We start from the raw sequence: 18,554 nt of genomic DNA on the forward strand, positions 1-18,554 counted from the left end.
TGTGCTTGAAAGTCTTTTTTGATGATGTCGGACAGGGTCCGACATCGGGCTGGAAAGGGAAAATGTTCATGTCAGACCTGGTCTTACAGGGGACCGCAAAGGGTTAATGGTTCAAGTATTAATTGAGCGCTTTGTTGGAACAAAAACCAGCATGGCAGTGGTTTCCCATGACCAGGATTGAGAACCACTGGTTTAGATAATTTGGCTTTGACCTTGAGATGCGAAAGGCAAAATTCAGTAGACTGGAGAAGAAAGGTTTCCTCCAATATCCATTGATTGACGACTGGCTATTGTTTTTGTCTCTGTGATATTCCTCCACTAGGAGGACAGATTAGAATTCTTCCAAGCTGTACTGCAGCAGTTAACCAGGCAAGGATGTCCATGTAGTGTAGTTAACTGGATTAACTGGTCATCACTGGGACTGAATGTTGGTGCCTGCTTATTTTAAGGTGCTTTCGTTATTTACTTGTATTGGGTTTATTGGTTGCTTGGTGGCTGTAAACTCGGGTTACATTCTGTCCTGATTCAGATGCTTATATTTATTTTGTTCACTCTTGCAGATACGTGGAGAAGTCCAGCAGTGAGAGTAAGCCAAGCCTGCTGCTGCTCTGCCTGCCTGACCCGGTTGCCAGTGCTGGCCTGCCTGACCCAGTTGCCAGTGCTGGCCCCACTCATGGCACTTTGCACTTCCCATTGAAAGCTGCCACGCTGGACGCCACAGCTTTGCACCACAAAATCCCGGCCATCGCCCTGCCGTCCTCAGAGCCCAGCGATAGCCCAGAACTAGCCTGTGGAGCAGGCGTCCATGAAGAGCACTATGTAAGTGAGGCAACCAGTTTGGAGGATGCTCCAAATTGCAGAGATGCTGGCACCATTACTGGTATGTATACTAGTGTACAAAGTGGAAAGCAAGAGGGGGTGTTATTGCAAATGATTATGTGTATAGACAGTGTTATGTACTGCACGCAGCCTGTCCGAGCAATGAAGTTAAAGCCCTATAACCACGCATACAGACAAACTTATTTACGTAGTGGGTAAGATGTTTGCTTGTGGTGTACGTGGTTACAAGTTCATGCCCAATCTCAATGGAACAGTGTATTTCACATAGACACTTGGCCTCAGCAGCTGCTATCCCTCATTGACTAATGTCTAATTGGCGGCTAAATTAGGATTTTGTTCTGTAATGTTCAATAAAATGTTTCTAAACCATGCTGTGCAAGTAGGATAATCTACCCTGTATAACAGGTGGGACAGCAGTAGTACAGTACAGATTTGGGGTTAAAGTACTTTATTATAGATGAGGAAGGAAATGGCTTAATCGTAAATCCCTTGTGCCCTCACAAGACAATTACCTGACAGCAATTCCTGTTTTGAAGTGAGCTTTTTTTGTCAAAAGGACTCGGTTTTCTGGGTCATGTTTGAATGTGTACACTTGAAATCATTTAAAGTTGTAGGATGGGGCTTCATCTAAAAGATCACAAAAATGTCTGCAAGATCAGCTGCAGCAGATCCATGCAACTAACGAAAGGTTGTCTTGAACACTGAAGGCTATGGATAAAATCTATGAATTATTGCACTGAATCAGATATCTAGAGAGTACAACTATTTCTCATAATTCACCCTAGTGCAGAGGTTCTCAACCCTGGTCCTGGGGACCCACTGTCCTGCTGGTTTTTATTCTAACCAAGCTCTCAGTTACTTTAATTGAAACCTTAATTTGAACTTTGCTTAATTTGACTTTTTAAATCCTATTAGTTTACAAAATGGTGGAGAATTCAAGTTCCTTATATCATTTTGTATTTAATTTGAATTCTCCAACTCTTTAAAAGAAGTAAAAAGCTGTGATTGGTTCTATTAAGGGTTCAATTAAGTAATTGAGAGCTTGGTTGGAACAAAAACCAGCAGGGCAGTCGGTCCCCAGGACCTGGGTTGAGAACCACTGCTTGGAGGCTGGGTGGCACAGCAAGCAATTTTATTTTCATGCCTTTAAGCTCTAGTGAAGGGTTTCCCAGTACTGGTCCTGGGGACCCACTGAGTATTTTGGTTTTCCTTCCACCTGAGTCCTCAGTTACTTCATTAAACCCTTAATTTTTTCAAGTTACTTATAAAATTGTATAGTTATCTTAATATCCCAACTGTTTTTAAAAGCAATTAAAAAGGTCTTAATTAAGCTAGTGAGTAGTTCAATTAAATCAATCTAGAGCAGGGTTTCCCAATCCTGGTCCTCGGGACCCACTGTGTCTGCTGGTTTTCATTTCAGCTGAGCGCTCAGTTACCTAACTAGACCCTTAATTGAACAGATAATTTGCTTAATTAGACCTTTTTTTTAATTGTTTTCAGCTCTTAAACAGTTTGCAACATGAAATTTGCAACTGTCTAAGAGCTGGAAACAAGTAAAAAGGGCAAGTAAATTCAATGCAGTTAAGGGTTTAACCTTGTAAGAAGAGGTGTAAAAGTGTTTGGAGGCTCAATAATTGCCTAAGTTCAAGGCAAAATCCTTACATCACATTATAATGTTTGCACCTGCTTAGTATCCAGATCCAGTCCAATTCCATGCTCTTTTCTTTCAATATAATTTTAATGGATTAATGATGGCAAAGTGCAAATTTGACAGTGGGTGCACAACGCTAGGTGAACACCATTCTTGTAATCGATTTTATGTTTTACTCCCAACCAATGAAAAGGTGCTAAGATTGGAGATATGTCATCATGCTTTCTTGTTCTCATCAAAACCCGTGCAGCACTGTTTTGCACAAGCTGCAGCCTATGAATTAGTTTTGAAGAGACACCAGAAAGCAGAGCATTACAATAGTCCAACCTTGATGAAATAAAGGCATGTGTTAGTTTCTCGACATCAGGCACAGATAAAGATGATCTAGGTGAGCAGTGTTTTGTAAATGAAAGGAGGACACTTTGCAGATGTTTAGCCTCAAAAGAAAGGGTAGAATCAAGCGTCACGGCTAGGTTAGTAACTTCAGAGGTTGGACTAATCGCACGCCCGTCAATAACCAATTTAAAATTACCAGCTGTGCTAACCTGATGGGGAGAACCCAATAACATGACCTCCTGTTTTATTACAATTTTAATTGCAACAAATTTTTGTTGCATCCAAGTTTTTATATCAGCTAAACAGTTATTGAGTACAGAAACAGCCAAAGAAACATCAGGTTTAGTCTGCAGATAAAGCTGTGTGTCATCAGCATAGCAGTGATAATGAATGCCACGGTTTGACCAAGTGAAAGCATGTAAATATTGAATAATACCGGCCCCAGAACGGAACACTAGACGGAACAGAACTGACATCAGACTTAAACTCGCCTGAAGAAACAAACTGCTTTCTATTAGACAAGTAGGAAGTAAACACATATATAGCAACACGTGACATTGATGACGTCATACAGTACCTTCCCTAGAAACAAAGACAAAAGGTGTTTTTTTTTTGTGGTTGTTTATCTAAGTAGCAAAATAAACCTTGAACAAAACACATATTGTATGTGCAACAGTAGATTACAGGAACTCGTATTTAAAAAACAACCATTGTATACAGTTTTACATCCAAGAGCTTTAATAATGAATGCACAAGAACTGTTGAGTGATACAGGAACTCCTTAGCACTGTAATGCATTTACATTTGAGTTATGCTTCCAGAGAAAACCCCCTTTAGTGTATTGAGTCTTTTTTATACATTGTTTTAAAACCAATAAACTGTTCTGTATTTTGTTAAAGTTTAAATAGAAAGGTGAATTTGGGGGGGGGGGGGGGGACACAGACACACTGAAGTCCCTGAAGGTTATGTTAAATTAGAACAACATGGCCCGCGTTAATTTATATAAACTCTTAAGTCTTGCATCTTAGTCACTGTGGACGCCCATGGGGAGCATGATATCGTTTTCACATGTTTATTAAAGAAGCCTTTTTTTTTTTTCTTACTGTAAATCCGTGACTTTGAGCTGAAGGACATTAAAGGACTGTGTGGAGATTCAAAATGATACAAAACTGCCCTCAGCTGGTAGATTATATTACTGCATCTTATTCCAAGTGTTTTTCTGTCTGTTGATTTTATAATGCACTGCAACAATAAACATACATTTTTAAAAGATGGTAATATAGGTTCACTGATGTGATTCTGGTTTCTGTAAAAGATTGGGACTGATGAATACAATAAATGCAGAACAATTAGAAGGGGTACAGTTATTACCAAACAAATTTACTCTGACCCATTGATTTCTTCATTTTATTGAGGTCGGGGCTCTGACTGCAATTGGTGACAGCCAAGACTGGTACCACATAGAGCCGCTCTTTCAGCTAAGGTAGCCATGTGTTTTTCTGACAGTTCCGTACCATACATTTTCTCACTATCATTATATTTTACTAACGTGATCTCCTATTACAACATAATATATTGTTCCATCTTGTGGTACGGAAGTGTAACAGCATTCGTTAGGATTTCTTACTGTCTGTAATTTCATTTTCTAGTGTTGCATTGTCCTGCTGTATATGTGATATGCAGCTTTGGAAATGCTTGTTATACTGCGTTCGTAGGTTAGTTATAATTTTGAGTATCAAGTCTCTAACTCTTGCCTTTCACGATGTATTACTTTTTGAGTGATGCCCTCCCCCCCTCCCTGCAGATTGAAATGCTTTATGTGTATCTAAAAGGACATCTGCTTTGTGGATTACTGCTTGTCACCAAGCTCCCTTATGTTAAAGATGAGGCTAAAAGTCATGTTTTGTAATACCATATAAGGCCGAATTTGCTGTAGTTGTCTATGGTTACATGTCTCCTAGATAAGTAGTCCTGTGGTTATCATACATATCTACTGCATCTACCCTTTCCCAAACACACAACCTAGGTTAGACAACACAACTAGGTCCGATCGATTTATTTAATCAGTGGGAGATAATTGAAACGGGGAACTGTTGTGCCTTTACAGATTCTCACCCTTGTTGGTGAGACAAGGTTAAAAGCTTTATAACATGCAGTGGACCATGGCTCTTTTGTAATGTGGTTCAGAAATTCTTCTGGGTTGTGTTCAAATTTGCCCCAGTTACGCAAGGGCACACATCCAGGAGTGCATGGGAATCTCTTTCGTGTAATTTTCTTCCTGCACATGCTTTTCACAGCTAGAGGCCTGCTTTAAGTGAAAAGAGTTGGTGATCTCAGATGTGTGCTTGTGCACAGTATAGTATCCCAAAAACATAATTTGGCATAGGTAACATTTTAAGGCAAAAAGGAAGATAATGGACTAAATTGCTTCCTTACCATGTACGAGATTGGTGGTCCTATCTACACTCATTATGCTTTGTAGGAAGCTCACATTGCCACTGCTTGAGTTTTCCTGTCCTGTAAAGACTTCAGTCTTCAGTGAAACAGTAGTCATGGTAATATTGCGATACAGTGGCTTGCAAAAGTATTGACCCCCCTTGGCATTTTTCCTATTTTGTTGCCTTACAACCTGGAATTAAAATTGATTTTTATTTGGATTTCATGTAATGGACATACACAATATAGTCCAAATTGGTGAAGTGAAATGAAAAAAATAACTTGTTTAAAAAAATTCTAAAAAATAAATAATGGAAAAGTGGTGCGTGCATATGTATTAAGCCTCTAAATAAGATAAATAAAGTCCACCTGTGTGCAATCCAAGTGTCACATGATCTGTCACATGATCTCAGTATATATACACCTGTTCTGAAAGGCCCCAGAGTCTGCAACACCACTAAGCAAGGGGCACCACCAAGCAAGCGGCACCATGAAGACCAAGGAGCTCTCCAAACAGGTCAGGGACAAAGTTGTAGAGAAGTACAGATCAGGGTTGGGTTATAAAAAAATATCAGAAACTTTGAACATCCCACGGAGCACCATTAAAGCCATTATTAAAAAATGGAAAGAATATGGCACCACAACAAACCTGGCAAGAGAGGGCCGCCCACCAAAACTCACAGACTAGGCAAGGAGGGCATTAATCAGAGAGGCAACAAAGACCAAAGATAACCCTGAAGGAGCTGCAAAGCTCCACAGCGGAGATTGGAGTATCTGTCCATAGGACCACTTTAAGCCGTACACTCCACAGAGCTGGGCTTTACAGGTGGAGGCCACTTAACTTGGTGTGTGATTTTGAAGGCTATTGGTTACACCTGAGCTAATTTACGGTTGCTATATGGGGGTGTAGACTTCCTATAGGTGTTGTATATACACCACACACACGATATGTAGCTCGTGTCGGGGTCCAATGCAAATCGGCAATATATATCCAGGGCCGTGATATAGTGACAGACCCATAGAAAAACAAATAGTCTAACAAACAAATACTGTACAAACACTCCCTCGTTTTAATCGGGGCCGTCAGAGTCCAGTATAAATCCTCTATGCAACTCGCTTTTTCTCATTTTTGGTATAAAAAACAGCACACTGTTTTAATTTATACTGTGGAGAGTATAAATTACCTGGACTGTTAGAGGAGTATAATGCAGTAAAATCAATACTTTTGGGGACATTTTCTGAAAAATGTTCTAACGCACTCAAACACAAGGTGTGGGGAAAAAATAACAAAACAAGTTAAGTGTTAACCCGCTGTGTGCGGTCTGTCAAAGACTTACAAAAACAGTGGAAGAGTACAAGACGCTAAAAAAGAATTTCAAAAATGAAATGAACCACAGAATTTATAGAAATGCGAGTAATGTTGTGAGTAATTATTTTCATTATTATCAGTAAAATAAAAATACTAAGTCATTTACGTTGTGTAGACAGTGGAACCTTCTCTTTATCACATTTTTTGATTTTGTGTGAGCATTGATATAATGGGTATGGGTTTCATTGGTTGGGTTGATGAATAGTGTAAGTAGACACGATTTCAGCTGCTGTCCACTGTCTCCGAGCAGTATACCACGTCTTGCGCCACCTTCAAAAGCTTTGTGTACAACAGACTGACTCAGGATGCGAGAATCATGGGTTGAGCCAGGCCAGCGTGCCACACAGTTGATAATTTTCAGGTTAGCATCACAAATCATTTGCACATTTATGCTGTGGTATCCTTTCCTGTTCACATACAGATGTTCATCAGCTGAAGGAGCTTCCATCTTTACATGAGTCCCATCAACTGCTGCCACACCATTTGAAAATCCAGCAATAGAAAATAAGTCTCTTTCCAATCTGTTCAGAACAGTTGACTCTACAGGAAATAATGGCAGTCTTATTGCAAGTTCCTTTGACACTCTGTAGACTATATGTGAGGCAGTGGATTTATGCAACCCCATGAAATCACCCACAGAATTTATAAAAATAACCTGTAATATAAAATCTAAGTGTGAAGCAAACCTGTACCACCTCAAGATACTACGGTTTCTGTCTGTGGCAGGCCTCAATTTATCCTTTAGATCTTCTGCTAATGTTAGAATGGTTTGCCTTGGTAAACGAAGCCTTTCAATTACCTCAATATTAGAGTACACTTCCAGTGGATTGTTTCTGTCTTTTAAACTCTCTCTCTCCTCAGAAAGTGTGCATACAGCCAGAGATTACAGTGGGAGGCCATTGTTTCTTTCTGACAGTTAATGGTTTCCATGGAAACATAGACCTAAATTCTAAGTTAGCCTGGGTGTGAGGAGGCTAACTTTTTAGGGTAAGACTTAGTCTTTAATTTTTATGCAACTGCTAACTTGCATTGGACTAGACTTAGTGTCAAAACTAAGACCGTTCAAGCTGTTTAGACTAGTCTAATGTAGTTTTATGCAACCAGCCCTGGTCTTCCTGAGTCTTACTTCACTGAACGATGTGAAGGTCATGATAGTTTTATAAGATGTTAAATACAGTAGAAAACCACATATAATAAAAAGGAGTAACAACACCAGCTACTTAAAGGGAAAAACTAATCTGAAAGGACAAAAACACCCATAAAGTTACAAAAGTTAAAATTAAACAACTCGGTTATTGAATCCTAATTTTTTTATATGGTATATTTCTGCAAATGTTATTGTAAAATAGAACACAGACTTGATCAGCAGACCTGGTTACTGGCCTGGCATTAATCATTCACAGCCCATGTGATTGCTACTCCTGACATTCCAAACATTGCAGGACAACAGCATGTCCCAGCCATCCAAAGTACAGCGTGCCCTTTACTGCAGCTATTGAAAATGTAACTCCTAGAAAGACAAAACTGGACCAGGGTCACCAAAACCATGAGTGAGTAAAGCACTTTGTGCAGCTTTAACCACAAGTGTTTTGTTCTTTGTGTTGGTTTGCCTTTGAAATCAGCAGTATGGTGATGTTCCTGGTGGGTCTCTGTGCTGTAGTAGCTATATTCTAGAAAGGATTTAGTTTTTTGCAGTACAAGGTTATGCAGTACGAATGCCTTATGTTGGTGTATAATTAAAACACATCTATTTGAATATCAAAGGCAGTTGTTCACCTGAAATATAAATAGCTATATTTTCCTAACAAAAATCAAACCAACTAGCTTACAGCAATACAGTATTGGTATCATAGCAGTAGGTTCATTTTAAATCCTGCTATTTTAAATTATAAAATGTGAACACATTTTTAATTAGGTTTTTGCTTAGTTTTACTATAGCAATTTTAAATTCAGTCAATTTTGTATGTCAAAAAAGTACAATATACTTTAAAAATGGTATCCTTTGTAAAAATGAAGATGGGTGTCAAAATGAAGCTGTGCCCAGTTTATATTCAGTACTCCAGACAAGCCTAGATATTCTATTTCCAAATAAAACGTGGGTCAGAAATATATATTTTAATGAAAATCTGTTTGTTCTGTATTGATATTTTAGCCTTTTGATAGTAATGGTGTAAGGAGAAGAGAAGCGAAAGGTCAACATGCTCACCACGGCTGGCCAGAGGTGTTTCTATAAATACCTTCCAAATATAGCCAGCAACACCCAGGCTATCAAAAGCACTGGCTTGGTGAATGACACTGTTAGGAAATGTACTGTATTTTATGTGCAGTACATAGGAAGTATAGACCTGGAACAGCATCCCTAATGTATAACGACACATGCAGGCCTCATTTCCCCAAGCCCTGCTGATTTGTACAGTCTGCAGCCAGACATTATCTCACTGTGAGGCACGTCTAAGGGCTTTTGTTTGGAAAAACAGGGTTACATCCTGAAACATGCTACAGAGTGTCTATTGTATTATTAGTAGTTGGACGCCATGTAATTTTGGCGGAGGGGGAGGGGGGAGGGGGGGTGTCCTGGTTTTACAAGACATTTTATTAAGGTTTAAAGATGACCTACCACTACTAGAGCTGCCTACTTTTGAAGTGGTAAGACCTGAACTCATTGGGGAGCCTGACAGTAGCCCAAGATTTGAAGGACTTCACAATGTATGCTTCATCTCCTTAGTTACATTTAAAATACAGTAGCTCAACCACAAACAATTTTGTATATTGTATTGGATGAGAATATGGAGTCTAATGCCTAAGTCTGCTGACAAATAATGGGTTACCTTACTGACCGACCTTAGCAACTGTGAACTGGAACATGCAGCATAGAAAAGCATTTCAAGGGTACAAATACCTACCGTCCTGTAGCACCCTGGTGACCAATTAGCATTCACAGCTATTTTTTAACTAGGCAGTTGATTTTATTGTGTGTGTGGTAAATAGTGTACATTAGTATTGGTGCTGTGCCTTCAGCTGCTGCTGCTGTTTTTGGTGCTTGTAGCTTGGAAGGGAAGAAGGAGTCATTTCCCGTGCTAAAGATACCACCCCAGTCTTGCAAAAGAAAAGCCAGGCATACAATAACATAGTGAGGGACTCAAACCCCTACTGAGAAACAATGTAGTATGAAGACGATTTGTAATGCGTAGTTGGTGTGCATGCCACATAGTTGAAATCTTGGAATCTGGAGTACCTGGTACTTGGAATTAATTACTGCACTGTAAGTGTGGCACATTTTTCATATGCTGCACAAGACACTCAAAAAAAAAAAATACTGTGCACTGTACCACTTCACTCTGAAAGTCTGAATATGCAGTCATTAAAATGTCTGTATTCTATATGTAATTTTATAAAATCACCTTTAATTCTGTAATTCAGATTGTTTTCAAATCTCTTATCTAAACTAAAGCTGAAGCCTAGTGTAACTCATTTTGTCACTAGGAGGCTCATAGCCCTTTGTTGAAAAAGAACATAGTGTTTATTTTCCAACGCTCCAATTTGTTTTTAAAATACCCCTTCATGTAAGTTAAAGATCCTGTTTTTAGGAAAAGGCACTATGAAAAGAAATGACATTTATGAATTAACATGAAATGGCTGTAATTGCAGAAAGTGCAGTTAGTTTATATTTTTTACTTTACCAAATTAAATAAGTCATACTGTATTGGTATGGTACAGCTGAAAATAGGGCCCATTACCATTGCCGTTTCAATTGTCATTTACCTCAGATAAAGAGCCAGGTTAACGCATAGGCAAATTAGGATGATGATTTCCATTACATGAGAGTAGATGTTGAACTTCATGCTGATTTGAACTCTGCTCTCACCAAGATAAGCACCAACTAAGACGTAGCTTTGCAGTAAACTAATGTGATCCACCTGCATCTCCATCCATTTGTGTTGTTTTCCATCTGATGATCAGATATCCTTCTGTCTGGTGTTGATCAGCTCATTTTGCCTCCCCGGCACGTCAGCACACACAACGGCTACAATGCTGGCTCTGGGGATCAACCCAGTGCGGTCTCCCCAGCACATCAGCATGACAGCGTCTGGATTGAGCTAAGTAGGGTACATCTCTGTGCTCTTCAAGTGGGCACCTTCCATCCTCGGTGTTTCGTTGACTAGCCCACGACACCTCAAGAGGGCTCAACAGTGATTCTGGTGGCCCAGCATCACCCCCCTCCATCCCCCACTCAGCTCAGCCCAGCTTACTTACCTGTACATCAGCGTTGCTTTCTTTCTATTGTGCTTGAGATCCCCATCCAGAATCCTTCAGTCTCAACCACAGCCAGTTGCTGCTCCTTTCTGCTGCTTCAGATAAGTTCTTCACTGTGCAACGCAACTCTTGGCCACTGAACCTGAAGTCTCTGAGAAACCGGGTTGTAGATTGTGCCACAAATCCTCAACAACCCACCTCCACTGGGTAAACTCGGACTCTCCATCCTCGCTGTTCCGCTTCAGCAGCTAGTTGAGCATACCGAAGTTTCTTCCTCTCCATATGCCTCATCCATGGCACTGTTAACTCTACCAAATGAACAAGGCGTGCTGATCCAGACCACAAGACAATGTCTGGTCGAAGGTTAGTTGTGACAATCTCAGTTGGAAAAATAAGCCGTTGACCAACATCTGCCAGCATCTTTGTCTAGCAGCTTCCAGTTGTCCTGGGCGAGGCTTGGTTTTAACAACTTTTCTTGGTGGTTGCTCCCCAGGAATATTGTCTTTTGTGTGTAATCCTTTGATGGAACTGGTGGCAACTTATTGGTCAGGTTACACTTGTCTTCCAATGCTAAGGCCAAACATCGCAGCATCTGGTCATGGCGCCAAGTAAACCGTCCCTGGCTAAGACCCACCTTGTGTCCTGTCAAAATATGTCTTAATGTTGCAGGTGATGAACACAAAGGACATGAGGGATCCTCACCCACCCAGAGGTTTAGGTTCTGTGGTGATGGGAGAACATCATATGCTGATCTGATGAGGAAACTGATCCTACTCTGTTCCATTGTCCACAGGTCTTGCCAGTCGATCTTGCATTGTTCCACACTCTCCCGTCTCATCCATTCTCCCTGCTTGGCCTGGGAAATGGCCTTTAGACACCTGATCCTTTCCTCCTGCTTTTGCACCTCATTAACTACCAACTTCCTCTGTTGAGCTGGGGTTGCCTTGTGCCATGTAGGAGGAGCTGAACTGAGACCAAAACCTCCTTTTCCATGCTGAACTTGTCCCATAATATCTCCGATTTGGAGGGCAGCCTTAGCATCTTCCACAGCTTTCTTTGCCGTCCATTTTCTTCCAGTTTTCAACACAGGTGCTGCCTCCCTTACGCATTTGTCGCTTGAATCTACTATTGTCATTTCCCGTTGGACTTTGGCGCACTTAAACTCCTCGGTTAGAGCAGTGGTTGGTAGCTGCAGTATTCCTTTACCATAAAGTCCCACTCTGCTGAGGCAGCGTGGAACTCCCAACCATTTCCTGACGTATGAACTGATTAAAGCTTCCAGCTTCTCAACTCTTGTCATGGAAACCTTGTGCACAGTCAGTGGCCACAGCAGTCTTGGCAGTAGACCAAACTGAAAGCACCAGAGTTTCAGTTTGCCTGGTAAAGCGCTGCTGTCTGTGCTCTTCAGCCCTTCCACTGCTTTTTGTTTAACCTCTCTCACACGAACTTAATCCTTTAGATCCCCGTCATACCATCTACCTAGACTTTTCACTGGCTTCTCGGACACTGTTGGTATTGCCTCACCATTAATGTAGAACCTTTTATCTACTACTTTGCCTTTAATTATAGAGATGCTCCTTGATTTAGTGGGCTTGAAATGCATTTGTGCCCATTCAATGTTATTGGTTAATTTACCTAATAGCCGATTAGTGCAGGCTATGGTTGTAGTCATTGTTGACATGTCATTCATGTATACTCGAATTGATGGTAGTCGCATTCCAGAAGCCAAGCACTCTCCTCCCACTACCTATTTTGATGCCCTAATAATTACTTCCATTGCCATGGTAAAAGCCAGTGGAGAAATGGTACATTCTGCCATTATTCCAACTTCTAGGCATTGCCATGTAATGCTGAATTCTGAAGTTGAAAAACTAAATGGCAAATTTCCAAAGTAGGCTTTCACTAAATTTGTTATCGTCATCGGTACGCTGAAAAAATCAAATGCTGCCCGAAGAAGTTCATGTGACACTGAACCATGTGCATTAGCCAAATCCAGGAATGTCACATGGAGCTCCTTCCTCTCCTTTTTTGTTGATTTTGAATTTGTTGCCAGATTACACTGATGTGTTCTAAGCATCCTGGGAAACCTGGAATGCCTGCTTTTTATACTGAAATGTCAATGAAGCAGTTCTTTAATAGGTAGGTTAACAATCTCTGCTCAATAATGCTGAAGAAAATCTTGCCTTCTACGTTTAATAGGGAAATAGGATGAAACTGACTGATGCTTGTAGAATCCTTTTCTTTTGGTATAAAGACTCCACCTGCTCGGCGCCATGCTCTTGGTACAATCTGTTTTTCCCATGCCACTTTCATCAATTTCCACAGGATTTATAGAACTCCAGGAGCACTCTTGTACACTCTGTATGGAACTCCATTAGGCACTGGAGATGATGATGCCCTTGCTTTTTTCACAGCTTGCTCTACTTCTTTCCACTTAGGTGCACAGTCCTTCATTTGGTATTCGGGTGGATTGATAGGTGGGATGTCTGAAGGAACTGACTTAGGCTCATGCCTTTTTGAATCTGTATGTGTTTCCTCCAAATATCTCTCCAGCTCAAACTTAGATGATTTTAGTGTGCCATTTTTCTCACTGGTGAATATCTTCTTTACAAATTTGAATGGATCTTTCTTTTTGTAGCATTTCCGTAGACGCTCAGCTCTGCGCAATGTTGCAAACTTATCTTTTATGACCCTTTGTAACAGATGGAGTCCCTCCTTCTGATTTTGTTCTGCTTTTCTCCATTACTGCCTCCCCTCTAACTAAGCGTTCAATCTCCAGCTGCCGTCTAGACTTTCCAGGAATAGTTTGTACTTTTTCCTTCCTTTTTTCAATTCCAAACCTCTCGCTTCCATACGTGTAGATGATGTCCCCAAATTTATCCATCTTCTTTTCAACTGTTCCATTTAACCTTTCCAAAGTAAAACACAGATCAGTGTTTACTGTGTCCCACGCAGTTTTCTCACAAGCTCTTGGCCATTTAACTCCAGTCTTGTGCCCGTTGAGGTTCTTTTCTCTCTTACGCTGGTTCGTCTGACTGGGTTCGCAAGGATCATTAGGTTCATCACTAGTTGTATCCACGCAAGTCCTCTTCACGTCTGACAGGGGTGCTGATATCCTGCGAACTGTGGTTTGCTTCCTGTCGCTGGATTTTCATTCGACTGAATTGACTGACTTCTCCCTCAAGCATTTCATTCTCCCTTGATGAATCTTCAAACCCATGATTGTTGCCACCTTGCTCCAGCCGCAGACACAAACCTGGAGTTCCATGTCTTTGCTAACTGCAGATCTTGAACTAGTCTTTTGTGAAGTACTCTCCGTTCTCATATCCGTTTCCATTCCTAAATCGGTAACAGTGTTATCCAACGTTGAGTCATCTTCCGCCCCCTCTCTAGGGGTATTTTTCACTTTAATTTCTTAGAAACCTTGGGCAGGTGTCTCCAGCATCCTGTTTACCTTTGAAAACAAAGAGCTGGATATTGCCGACCAGGGGAGCTAACCCTTGCCAGCCCCAATGGGATCTCTTTCCTCATGTCAGCTGTCTCTCCATACTGTCACGAGGTCTTTTCCTTGTTGCCAGCTGCACTATTCACAGCAGTCACTGGATGTATCCGGATCTTCATGATTTCCATTACATGAGAGTAGATGTTGAGCTTAATGCTATTTGAACTCTGCTCTCGCCATGATAAGCACTCTCGCTCACTTTCACACGGCGACACAAGTAAATTCCAGGTCAGTCAGTTTGATTTTGCTTCAATACAGCAAATAAAGTCTCTTTCGTGGGCAGTGAAGCATAAACACAGGAAGAAGAATGCAAGCAGCAAAGGGGGGGGGGCATTAGAAATATTTTTACAAATCGGTGCTGAAAGCTCAGTACCACCGAAAACATCCCGACCCTAGAGAACGAGCATTTTCTTTAATGAAGTGTGTCAAAAAACACCTCCAATCAACGTCAAAGCAAGGAAAGCTCACTGCTTTTATTGTATTGGCGATTGAGAAAGAAGTGAGCCACATTAAACTGCATTTGACTTAAGATTGCCAGCTGTCCACACATTATGCTGGAAAGCCTATATGGAATTTATGCAATAACACATGACTGACTTGAGGGATCTTAGACAGGATCTGGCAGCTGATGAAAACTGGCACAACATTTCACTCGTCACTACATGTAGTGCACGTTTTCCTACACTTGCCAAGTTTGCCATTAATATGTTGGCTTTGCCACACAGCACTGCAGAATTAGAACAAGTTTTTTTCTCAGGTGAACCTTGTAAAAACAGACGTAAGAAATCAATTGTCTACAGACATTCTGAATGGAATTCTGACTATCAAGACTGCTGTTAAAAACCAGCTTCAGACCAACGATCCAGTCTGCAAATGTGTCCATGCATAACCATAATAAAACATAAAGAAATGCAAGTGCACAAAACTAGCGTATTTATTTTTATTTTTTTAATTGTCAGTAATAAATAAATAAATAAATACATTGCCAGTAAAAAAAAAAAAAAAAAACTGGCCTCTAACTCTTCATGTCAGTAAAAACAAAATGACAAGGTTGGCAACCCTGATTTGACTACACAACAGTGTGCAGGTATGTTTGTGTGTGTGTATTATATTTATATATATATATATATATATATATATATATATATATATATATATATATATATATATATATATATATATATATAAATTTGTTGACTATAGGGGATCTACAGTTAGTGGACAACAGTTTGAGCACTCTCCTATATAGAAGTGTCAATTTCAATTGGATAACAGTCAACATCCATATTCGAACTGTTGTGTTTTTATTCAGTAAGTCATGAAAGGTGGTTACCACGCTCATGTAGGCTTCAGGTTTTTCCAGATTTATTTTGAAATGTATTTAGCATACCGTCTTCAATTGAACTGTTTCTGGCAGATTCGGTCAGTCGTTCAGTTCAGAGCAGTTTGTGAAACTTTTGTCCATAATTAATAAGTAGAATTCGGTATAATTGACCGTTTCTGATTTCGGATTGTATTATTTGGTGTATTATTATTTATAATGTATGGTTTAGCTTGGTTTTATTGTTATTGTTTTAAAGCCTGGATGGGGTTAAAATGCCCCATCCAGATAAAATAGTGAGAATGCATGGTCAAACAGCGAGTGACTATTGACAAACTGACTGTTGACCACACGTATGATTAACGCTGTGTTGAATGTGGCGTCGGTTTGAGATCATTTTGCGTTGCTAAGATAGAACCTGCTGTTTTTTGTTTTTTTTCGTCGCGTGACTGGAATGAAACTGACCAATCAGAAGCAAGGTTAACACCCTTAACATCATGGATGATGAAAAGTGAATTCATGACGTGCATTGTGGTGTGTGTATTGAGCTAATTTTCCTTTTCGATTTTCTTATTCAAATTAGTGGTGCTTGTTTATTGAGGAACCTTTCGGAAAAGGATGCACAACTTCTTTGTTCTTTCAACCAGCTTTGAGAGAGAGAGAGAGACTCTAAAAGCAATTTCTGTTGCCTGCTAAACATTAATTGTATGATGAAGCACAGTTTTTCTAAGAAATGGTTATTTGTCAGGCAGGCATTTTGCATATTAAATCCAGAACATCAGACACACCATATTGAATTCCTAGGTCTTTTTTTTTTCGGTAGAATGCACAATTGAAAGCATTTTTACACTGAATTTTCGGCTTGTAAAATATCCAACACATTTTTACATGAGCAGGTTCTTAGCAAACTATAGTACAGTAAATCCATTTAAAATGTTAAAAAATAAATATATGCTACTGATGCTGCTTCTGTATTGAGTTTGCAATTGAAATGTACAGCACAATTCATTTTCTGCTGCAGTTTACTATGTATTTGATTTTGTGAGTAAAGAAATTGTGAATTGTAATATTCATATCCACCTCGTACCAGGTATCTTACTATACACAATCCGGTCATGAATAATAAATAATTCATATTTACAAGATTGAGTGGCGACGCCCTAAAATGGTGTAGCACCACAGAAACTCACCTCATTAAACAAATTTTGTGTTTTTTAATGAGGTGATCTACCTTTTTTCACATTAAACAGTGCTTGTTTTTCTTTATTTTCTTCCAGATGTGTGCAATAGTACTGATCTTCCAGAAGTTGAAATCATCAGTCTCCTGGAAGAGCAGCTCCCCCACTACAAGCTAAGAGCTGATACAATTTATGGTTATGACCACGATGACTGGCTCCACACCCCGCTCATTTCTCCTGATGCCAATATTGACCTAACCACTGAACAAATAGGGGAGACGCTAAAGTATTTCCGTAAGTCCTTGTTTTTCTGCGAAGTACATGTGCTATATATATATTCATTGCAAAAAAATGATTTCAATGCAGCAGCTATGGTTGAACTCATCGCCACAAAAGCAAGGAAATGTGGCTTTAGGGTCTTTAACTGTGGGGGTGGGAATGGCGATTTAAGAGTTGAAAACCCTAATGCCACATTTCCTTGCTTTTGTGGCGATGAGTTCAACCCTAACTGCTGCATTAACGTAGTTTTTTTTGCAATGAGTTTCCTTGCTTTTTTATTTTCATTCTAAACTACACCACCTCTGTGGAGGTGTTCCATGCATGACTGCTGCATTTGACCACATTGCATTACACAGAGTGCAAACTCAGTCATTTTAGCAAAAGTAATTGTAGCTGCATAGCTTTTGAAGTCTATGGTGCATAATTGCACGGTAAGAAATGAAGTGTCTCCTAACGTGGGTTCTAGACAACATATCTGACAACGTAACGTAGTAGCCATTTGTCAGTTTAAACAGGTTTTAATGGACAAGACATAAGGTTCTTTTCACAAGGTCTCAAAATACCTCAGGTTTTGTCCATAAAAGACACTTTAATTATCATTTATTAATTAAACATTTATAATGCAATCTTCATTAACAGGAAGACAAAAAGAAAAATAATTTAAATCATGAACATGAAACATAATATATATATTTTTTTTTTACATTTGAGAGCTAGGATTTAACATATTGCCCATTCTTTACTAAAGTTTGCCCTTTATTTAAAAGTGATTCTATTAAATGTAATGTTAAACTGAAGTTAGTGTGATTTTTTTACTGCAGTTCCAATTTGCCAGTTTATTGTCAAGCTGCAGGAACAATTGGACTGTACTGCAGTGGGAGTTAGACTACAGTTCCAATGGAATTTTACTACATTGTGGTGTTAAACTGCAATTACAATGATTATTACAGTCTGGTGTAAAACTGAAATTGCAAAGTTGAAGTCTCATATAAGCCTCCATTTGAGTCCTTACATTCAGCTGAGCTGACATTTTTGTCAAGCATCTTTCTTGCTTACAATCACCTCCGCTAAGCGAGTTAGTGAGATGCAATCATTTTCAATTGCAAAAGCCTGTTAAATTTTTTCGGAAGGCAGGACAAAGTTTATGCTTAATACTAATCCTGCTTTTTTTTGCATAAAACTATGTTGGCGTTCCACATCAACCAGTCTGTGGAATTGGAGGCTTTCCATCCACCTCCTTTCCAGTCGGTCAGGGAGCGATGACTCCATATGATCTGCCCTGTGCGGGCACTAGCTTATGTGGATAGGAGACAAAGTTGGAGGCATTCCGAACTGTTTTTTGTCTTATGGGGCAAAGTCCCATCGGCGAGCCCTGTCTAAACAGAGGC

At 39.8% G+C, this 18,554-nt stretch overlaps 1 protein-coding gene across 6 annotated transcripts in view; it reads left to right on the forward strand.

Annotated features, from left to right (window-relative positions):
• Positions 1 to 565: 565 nt before the first annotated feature.
• LOC121313014 (trafficking kinesin-binding protein 1-like) overlaps positions 566 to 18,554 on the forward strand; it is a 73,673-nt gene continuing 55,684 nt past the window's right edge. For 5 of the 6 annotated variants that reach the window (XM_041245104.1, XM_041245105.1, XM_041245107.1 and 2 more), the window contains exons 1-2: positions 8,076 to 8,182; positions 16,987 to 17,181. In XM_041245104.1, coding sequence (XP_041101038.1) covers positions 8,179 to 8,182; positions 16,987 to 17,181 — 199 coding nt within the window. In that variant the 5' untranslated portion in view covers positions 8,076 to 8,178. Of the gene's footprint in view, positions 881 to 8,075; positions 8,183 to 16,986; positions 17,182 to 18,554 lie in introns of those variants that run through there. The other variant, XM_041245111.1, reaches the window with a different exon arrangement.

This window comes from Polyodon spathula, chromosome 3 (assembly GCF_017654505.1).
Source record: "Polyodon spathula isolate WHYD16114869_AA chromosome 3, ASM1765450v1, whole genome shotgun sequence".
Classification (NCBI taxonomy): Eukaryota; Metazoa; Chordata; class Actinopteri; order Acipenseriformes; family Polyodontidae; genus Polyodon; species Polyodon spathula.